Source organism: Triticum dicoccoides, chromosome 3B (assembly GCF_002162155.2).
Source record: "Triticum dicoccoides isolate Atlit2015 ecotype Zavitan chromosome 3B, WEW_v2.0, whole genome shotgun sequence".
Taxonomy (NCBI): domain Eukaryota; kingdom Viridiplantae; phylum Streptophyta; class Magnoliopsida; order Poales; family Poaceae; genus Triticum; species Triticum dicoccoides.
This window is the reverse complement of record NC_041385.1, coordinates 350,337,269-350,345,548: the sequence shown is the minus strand read 5'-3', so window position 1 is coordinate 350,345,548 and position 8,280 is coordinate 350,337,269. Positions and strand designations below refer to the sequence as shown.

At 44.8% G+C, this 8,280-nt stretch overlaps 1 protein-coding gene across 1 annotated transcript; it reads right to left on the bottom strand.

Moving 5' to 3' along the window:
• Positions 1 to 2,323: 2,323 nt before the first annotated feature.
• On the bottom strand, positions 2,324 to 6,928 carry LOC119276045. The gene is made up of 3 exons (XM_037557002.1): positions 6,586 to 6,928; positions 4,801 to 6,099; positions 2,324 to 2,716 (listed from the first exon to the last, which is right to left on the bottom strand). The coding sequence occupies exons 1-3, from the start codon at positions 6,766 to 6,768 to the stop codon at positions 2,489 to 2,491; spliced, it is 1,710 nt and encodes a 569-aa protein (XP_037412899.1). The 5' UTR covers positions 6,769 to 6,928; the 3' UTR covers positions 2,324 to 2,488.
• Between the last annotated feature and the right edge of the window lie 1,352 nt (positions 6,929 to 8,280).

Here is an 8,280-nt window from a genome sequence, read left to right as displayed (position 1 = left end):
TAATGATATGCTTATACTAAATAGTGCATCCCCTTGTTAAGCAAGATCACGCACTTGGCCTGGTGGCCCGCTCGGGCAGTGGTTGGGCAGAGCTTGTGGGTCTGCGGCAGATTGTCGAGCTATCGCATAGGTTATTCCCTCAACTGGGCCGGTCCATGAAGGCAACGAGCGGTGCAAAAACTGAACGTTAACAACAGCTCTTAGCTAGGATTCGAACCCGCGACCGCGAGCGTGTAGACTGGGGTTGCTAGCCACTGCGCCCGATTCAATTTGATGGTCAAAAGGCAATGCGAACACTTTAGACCTAGTCACACTGGCAGATCGAATTTTTTTTCTTTTTTTCGATCTTTTATTGTAAATTATGATTATATTTTTTACAAGTAGGAATGTTTTTGACAGAACTCACACGAGTTTTTAAAAAAATGTAGCAATTTTTCGAATTTGCAAGCAAATTTGCAAGACAGGAACAATTTTGAAGTTGTGGACGAATATTAAAAACAGGAACATTTTTTTAATTACGATCAATTTTCGATAAACACAAAAAAGTTTTTTCAAAAATATGAACAAGTTTCTGAATAGTGATTTTTTCAAAAACATGAATATTTTTTAAAGGAGAACAAATTTTGAATTGTGAACAAAACTTTTTGTGAACATAAATATTTTCAAAAACATGAACTTTTTTAGAATTTTTGAACAAACTTTTGAAATGGGAATAATTTTTAAAATAACAAACAAATTTTGAATTTTTAGAACAAATTTCGAAATGGAGAACAATTTTGAAAATCCCAAACAAATTTTAAATGCGAACAATTTTTTAATACGTGAACAAAAATTTGAAAAATAAGAACTTTTTTGAAATTTGTGATTTTTTTTTAAAACAGGAACATTTTTTGAAATCCATGTCATTATATACAATTTTTTAAAAAATGAACAAAAATAAGTCAAACAATTTTTGAAAAACAGGAACATTTTTTGAAAATTTGGTACAAATTTTTTGAAACCGGGAACATTTATTGAATTTGTGAAGAAACTTTGTAAAACGGGAACATTTTTTGAATTTGTGAACAAGATCTGAAAACTGGAAAAAAATTGGAAAATTTGAAACAAAATTTTTGAAACCGGGAGCTTTTTTGAATTTATGAACAAATTTTGTAATATGGGAACATTTTTTGAATTTATGAACAAAATCTGAAATATAGGAACAGTTTTTGAAATTCGGTAACAAAATTTGAAAATAAACTTAAAAAGAAAAAAGGAAAAAAAGAGAAAAGAAAGAAACGGAAAAAAGAAAAAAATAGAAAGAAGGAAGAAACAGAAAAAAGAAAAGAAAAAATGAAAAAGAAGAGAAATAGAAAAAAGGAAAATGAAAAAGGGAAAAAACTGAAAAAGAAAAAGCCGATTTAGAAACCTTCTAGAAGGTTCCCAAAACCGGAAAAGACCACCTGGAAACATCATAGAAGGTTCCCAAAACCGGTGTTTGCTGAAACGGGCCGGCACACTCGGGCGCTCGTAGGCGAACATGAGATACTCCTATGTATGTGACGTGTAGAGCCAGGATTGGCGTTTCAACCTTAGGAACCGTACTGACCACGTATTTTCATGTACCGTGACAGTATTGAAGCAATACGCAAGTTTCAGGACTGAGTTGGACGTCGCCAGCGAGTACGAGGATTATAGATGCAATGATCTCCTATTTGTTGGACTTATACTCTTAGTGCAGATTGTGCCAAGACTCCATATAAAACTTCCTTGCAGGATGATCGCATTTCCTCGTCGAGTCACAAGAGAGCAGTTAGAGATCAGGAAATCGTCAGTCTTAATAAGGTTGGGAAAACAAAATTATTGCTCATAGAGTAAATAATTCTGCTTGGCGACTCCTTAGAAGGGCTATCCCATCTGGTCACTCACGGGAAGAACGACGAGAGAGAAAATGTCGTTCACATCAAACCGTTTTTGATATAAATGCACTCCAAAGATCCCCTCGCAACCTTCAAAAATGTTGGCTCAATGGCCTTTTCGGCTAAAGTAAGAAGTATGACAATGAAACAAGATAATAACTCCGCTAGACTGGCCTACATATGGTTATTACGACGACTCCACTAGAGTTGCTCTAACTTGGATGCTGACACATTTTCATTTCTGGACTAGTTGTGGCATCGGAGGGAGTACATTGGTAGCCGCCTACTTGCCACAAAAGTTACCACTATCTTTGAAGTTGCTACACAAATTTGTGGATATTTATTCCTCGGAAGGAAGTTACGAAAATGTTGTTTATGTCTAAGTACTCCCTCCGTCCCAGTAAGACGTTTTTTGACTAGCCTAGTGTCAAAAAAGGAGTAGACTATAAATAATATGTATACAGAAGGAAGATACAAACAGATAACGGACACCACCGCGCCACTGTTTTCCATGGACTAGCAAACAATGGGAGATTTAACGAATACCAACATATATGCAGTACAGAGGCTCGGCCCGTAGGGTTATAAAATCAGCTCTTTTGATGGACAGCAATTGCATGAATGTCCATCTCCTTAAGCATGACCGATCGCCCACAAGAGTCGCATGGCGCAGTCCTCGATCCACAGATACTCTCATGTTCGCACATGTTTCGAAGCCGATCTCGAACATCTAGCGGCTGTCCACCAGCTTGAACCGTGTCGCCACAGAAACGGCACACAATCAAGCGAAATGGGCAGGTTGAGGATTGGTGTTTGACCTGACATTAAAGAACAAAGCAAGTTAGTCGTTTGGCATATGTAGGCTCTGCCGTACGAAATGAGTGAAGAATATCAGCGATACAAGTTGACTGCTGAAAATAGATTAGTGTTGAAAATGTAAGATGGAAATAACACATTATCATATACTGCTGAAAATAGATAAATCTTGATAGAACTGCAAGAGCTGAAAAGTTCATCCGTTGTATGTTATCCGTTGTATGTTATGGGGCTGCTAGAAGGAGGACGCGAGAGGGCCGGCCGGGAGCCTTTTTGCCCACGGCCGGGCAAGAGGGAAGGGATTTCCTTCTTAATTCTTGCTTGATTAGATTGATACATCTCCTTTCTTTATATAAAGAGGTTTACTTGACTCCCAAGCAAGGCTTACTTGACCCCTAAGAAAGCGACCCTTATCTCTAATTAACCCTAAGACTAACGGGCTTTACCGCCAGCCCAGGCCCATTAGGCCCATTACGTACTCTAACACTACACCCCACCTGGACATGCAGCTTGTCCTCGAGCTGCAGCCTAACCAACTTATAACCATGACTCGACGCAACACAAACCTAACACCTAAAAACAAGCCTTTTACATCTCGGCTTGTTTTATTACTCTCAACCTAAAATGAACTGGAACGCTTTATTTTGGACCCCTCAACAAAAGGTGGACACCATCCGCACGTCAAACGTGCACGTGTACAGCCATCTGGATCCCATGGACACCACCTAGACCAAAGAAGTGCATGTGTATGGCCACCTGAAAGTGGTTGCAAGAGCGACCAGCAGAGGCGCCCTCGCAGCGGCCGGCGGCGGAAAGCAGTGGTGCTACGCGGTGCGCTTCTGTCGGTGACACCCTGCCTTCTCCCCGCCGGACAGCTGTTGGTCTGCACTGCACAGGAAAGAGTGGAGGGCTTGCGATGGAGAATGACGAGGAGGGGTGCGCCCCCCCAACCGCCCATGTCGCAGACTTTGAGGTCGCTGCCCGCGGGGTAAACAGCATGCCCGCCGCCCGTGGGGGAAACCGCATGCCCAAGATCCCCGACGCAGCGGACGAGATCAAGGTCCATTGCGCAGCGAAGGGCAACTTAGAGGAGCGGCAGCTGCAGACCACGCATCTCCCGCACACGCCGACGCGCCAGGAGGCCGCGCGCAACAGCCTGCAGCCTCGCCGTCGCCGACACGTGGCGGGTAGCGATCCAAGACGAAAGCGATGACAGCGACGGCGGGGACTTGATCTGCTGGATGTGGACGCCCTGGGATGGCGGCGGCGCTGACGGGAACGAGATCGTCGCAGTCCCGTTGTAGGGCATCCCATACTGGGCGATGGAGCTGACCGGCGATGGCTGCTGCAGCTGCAGCGACTGCTACAGCGGAGCGCCGGGCGCGGCGGAGGCCGCCAGGAGCGGCGGCTGCCACTACAGCCAGGGCTGGGCGGTGGTGGCGATGGATGGCAGCTGCAGCGGCCCGGCAAGCGCGGCGAAGGCCGCCTGGTGCGGCGGCAGCCACGGCAGCCACGGCGGCGCGGGTGCGGCGATGGGCGGCGCAGCCGGGTGCGGCCCGTAGGACCCGACCAAGAACAGGCGGATCTTCTAGCCCGCCTGGGTTAGGTCCCGCAGCACCCCGGACACCTCCTCCGGGGTGAGGACGGCGGGGGCGGGCGCGACGGAGGATCCCGGCGCGGGCGGGGGCGGGCGCGACGGTTGTGGTGGTCGCCGGAGGTGACGAGGTGACCGGCAGCGGAAGAGACGGGCTCGGCGGCGGTGAAGACATGATCGAACCAAATTGTTATGGGGCTGCTAGAAGAAGGGCGCGAGAGGGCCGGACGGGGACCTTTTTGCCCACAGCCGGGCAAGAGGGAAGGGATTTCCTTCTTAATTCTTGCTTGATTAGATTGATACATCTCTCTTTATATAGAGAGATTTACTCGACTCCCAAGCAAGGCTTACTTGACCCCTAAGCAAGCGACCCTTATCTCTAATCAACCCTAAGACTAACGGGCTATACCGCCAGCCCAGGCCCATTAGGCCCATTACGTACTCTAACATTGTAAGAGCGGAAGATAATAAATAGGATGAGTCAAGGCATACCATTTCTTCCTTTTCTAGAACTACCCCGCAGGGGCAGTTCAACGGCTCATGGAAGACTTTCATGTGCTTCTCCATTTCTCTCTGCTGGAAAGCTTGTCCACACTTACTGCAATGCACATGATCTGCTGCTGCTTCCTTACGAAGAACTACTCCACATCCATCATGCATGCAAATAACATTGTGCCTCACACAGTATGCCTCATGAAGTACTGAGGTCCGGCTAGATATATGACGCTTGCAGTTCTTACAAACCACTGAGTCACCATTGACGGTTGATGACACACTACCCTGCTCACCAATCCTTTGGCTATCAATAACATCCTTAATAGCTACAGAAAGTTGAAACTTCGCTGTGTCCTTGAAACCGTAAACCCCAACACTGTAAAGGCCACTGACCAAAGTAGCATCCTTTGGTTTGAGTATAAGAACCTTAGATCCCATCCCATGAGATGACCACTCATGACGGTGCTGAGTTGGGAATACTAAAGGATGCCTTGAAACATAAATATCAGTGTCACCGCCACTTGTATCAGACTCTATCTTAACCTCAATATTTGCACAACCAGACACAACTTTCTCAGCCATACCTTCCTCGACAGAAAATTTGTAGTACCTGAACTTCCCTTCTTCCACAGCTCCAGATTCGACCTTCCCAGTCTCGAGCGGCACAAGCACATGTTGATTTTCTTCATTGTCGAAAACTGAATCTGGTCCCTCAAGGTCAACTTCAACATCCGTCTCCAGCACAGAAACACTTGATGCGGGCTTCAACTCAAGAACCTTCAACTTATACTGCAGTTGTCCGTAGTTGACCATGACAACATCATTTTCAGATAGCGTTGCGTGATTGCGCAGTGCCGTTTCAAGGACAGCTCTATGGTTAGGGAGATCCGAGAATCCCACTCCTTCCGGCTTAAGTTTCGCATATGTCCCTTTGGGCAAACTTGCATACAAAACCTCAATCAAAGGAACATCTGGGATGTCACTCTGAAACAAATTGTTCCAGACATGTGGTGGGAGTTGTGCAGAGCCTTCCCTTGCAGTGAATTCAAGAACGCCACAGCAGGTTGACTCCCCGGCGTCTTGATCTGGAGAGGCACCTGAAACTCTGTCCCTAACCTTGGACAGCCTGAAGTACATGGGACCTTTGTCAAGCGCTCCTTGATCGGATAAATCCTTGAAAGAAGATGGTGGCAGCTTAATCTTATCCCCCGGACCGTCATATCGTAGTGCTTCAAACATGTGTGAAAAAGAGATCCCCTTTCCTAGTTGCATCACCTCTTCCATTTTCTGGTCAGCCTAGATAGAAAGAAGTTCATCATCAGCACCCAGTGAAACATCATCATAAGGTAAGAGTAGTAGATACTTGAGAGAAATTGTTATCTTATCATGAACACCAAGAAGTACAATTGGACGATGCAAAATCAAAACATATCGTCGACAAGGCCCCAAAGGATTAACGAAGTAGCTGGGAGTCGAGATCATGGTTTCTAAAGAGGGAAGGGAAACAGGCACGATTGAACAATCCATGGCTTGTCTGAACGTGGGCAGATACCTGGGTTGACATTCTAGTTGGAACAAAACCGAGGACCAAATCGAGGGTTTCCTTTCTGGGTTTAGGAGTCAGATTCGGGAGGAGCATCTATGTTCATTTGGCGGAGGACAAAATTAAACTTGTAATCGCGATCGACCACCGAAGACTAAGACAGCGGCCATGATTCCGAGCATACGAGATGGATGAGACGAGGGTTAGGTGTGCAGGGTAGGGTAGGGGAGGGGTGTTACCTCTTCCTGCGCCCGGGCGGCGTCGAGGCGGCGCCCCCTGTTTGAGGCCTCGAGCGCGTCGCGGCGGCGCGCGGCCTCGGCCTTGGCGCGGCGCTCGCGGTCGGCTTTGGCCTTAGCGCGCTGCATCCGCTCCCGCTGCTCCCTCTCCAGCTTCTCCCGCGCGCTCCGCAGCTCGAAATCCATCGCCGATCCCTGATCCGCCCGAGTACGCCTTGTTCTCCTCTTCTCCACATCGGTAGGGAAGGGAAGGAAGGATATATATGGACGCGTCGGGTCGGTGGCGGCCGAGGAGGAGAAGGAGGAGGAGGGCGGAAGCTTCTGGAGGCCGCGTGCGCAGCGGAGAGAGGAAGGTAACGTAGGCGCGGACGCACGGTTGCTGGGACGAGACTTCGCGAATCCTATTCAGCGCCCTCTGCGCCCGTTACAATGCAATTTGCAAACGGGCGCACGCCCCGTCGCCCGCTGAACCGGGCCCATCTAGCTTTTCTCGTTTTCTTTTTTTTTTTTCATACCGCAAAAAACATGCACGTGCAGTTAATCAAACCGGAGACTTTTTTCTTTACACACAGTACAGACGCAAGCGCTCACATACACGCGCATACACTCACCTCTATGAACACACACGTACACCCTATCCCTATTAGCACCTCCAAAAGATTGAGCCGACATATCATCTTAAAATTTACGAAGTTACCGTAGACACCTCGTCATCGACGGAAACGTCTCCTTTCACTGAATGTGCATCGCCAGAAGTCCTGAAATAATCCAGGAATAAATACGAGCACCAGGATTTGAATCCTGGTGGGCTGGGGATACCACAGTCCCTCTAACCATCCAACCACAGATTGGTTCGCATCAAACCGGAGACTTGATGGTTAATTCCGGAATGAAGTAACCACGCCGCCACCCGAATTTATGTGCTAACATCCATCGTTTTACTTTTTATTTTCTTTTCATTTTTCTTCTATTTTTCTTTTTTTCTATTTTTTTTCTTTTTTTTTCATTTTGTTCTTTCCTCATTCAATGATGTTTTTCAAATCCGTCAATATTTTTAAACTTGATGAAAGTTTTTGAATTTGATGAACTTTTTTCAACTTCAATGAACTTTTTTCAATTCGTGAACTTTTTTAATAGTTTAATGAACTATTTCTTTTTTTAAAATTTGATAAAAAAATTTAAATCGGATGAACTTTTTGCAAAGCCGATGAACTTTTAAAAAAAAATTGATGATTTTTTTTCAAATTTGAGAACTTTTTCCAAATTCGGTGAACTATTTTTCAAACTCAATATACTTTTTCTTCAAAATTGATGAACTTTATTTTTTTGTATTTGATAAGATTTTTTTCAATATTGATATATTGGTTTTTCAAAATCGATTAACTCTTTTTCAAAAATAATGAACTTTTTTCACATTTTCATAAACATTTTTAAAATCAATGAACTTTTTAAAGTGTGTGAACTTTTCTTAAAAAATGATTAAATTTTTCTCAAAATTGATGATGTTTTTTAAGTTTATTATTCAAAAATGATGAACTTTTGTATCAAAATATATGATTTTTTTTTGAAGTTTCCAGATTTTTCCTAAAAAATGATGAACTTTGGCTCAAAATCAATGAATATTTTCAAATTCATGATTTAAAAAAACCTAAGTTATAAATAAATAGCGCAGCCACGATTGCTCTTATATTATAAGCG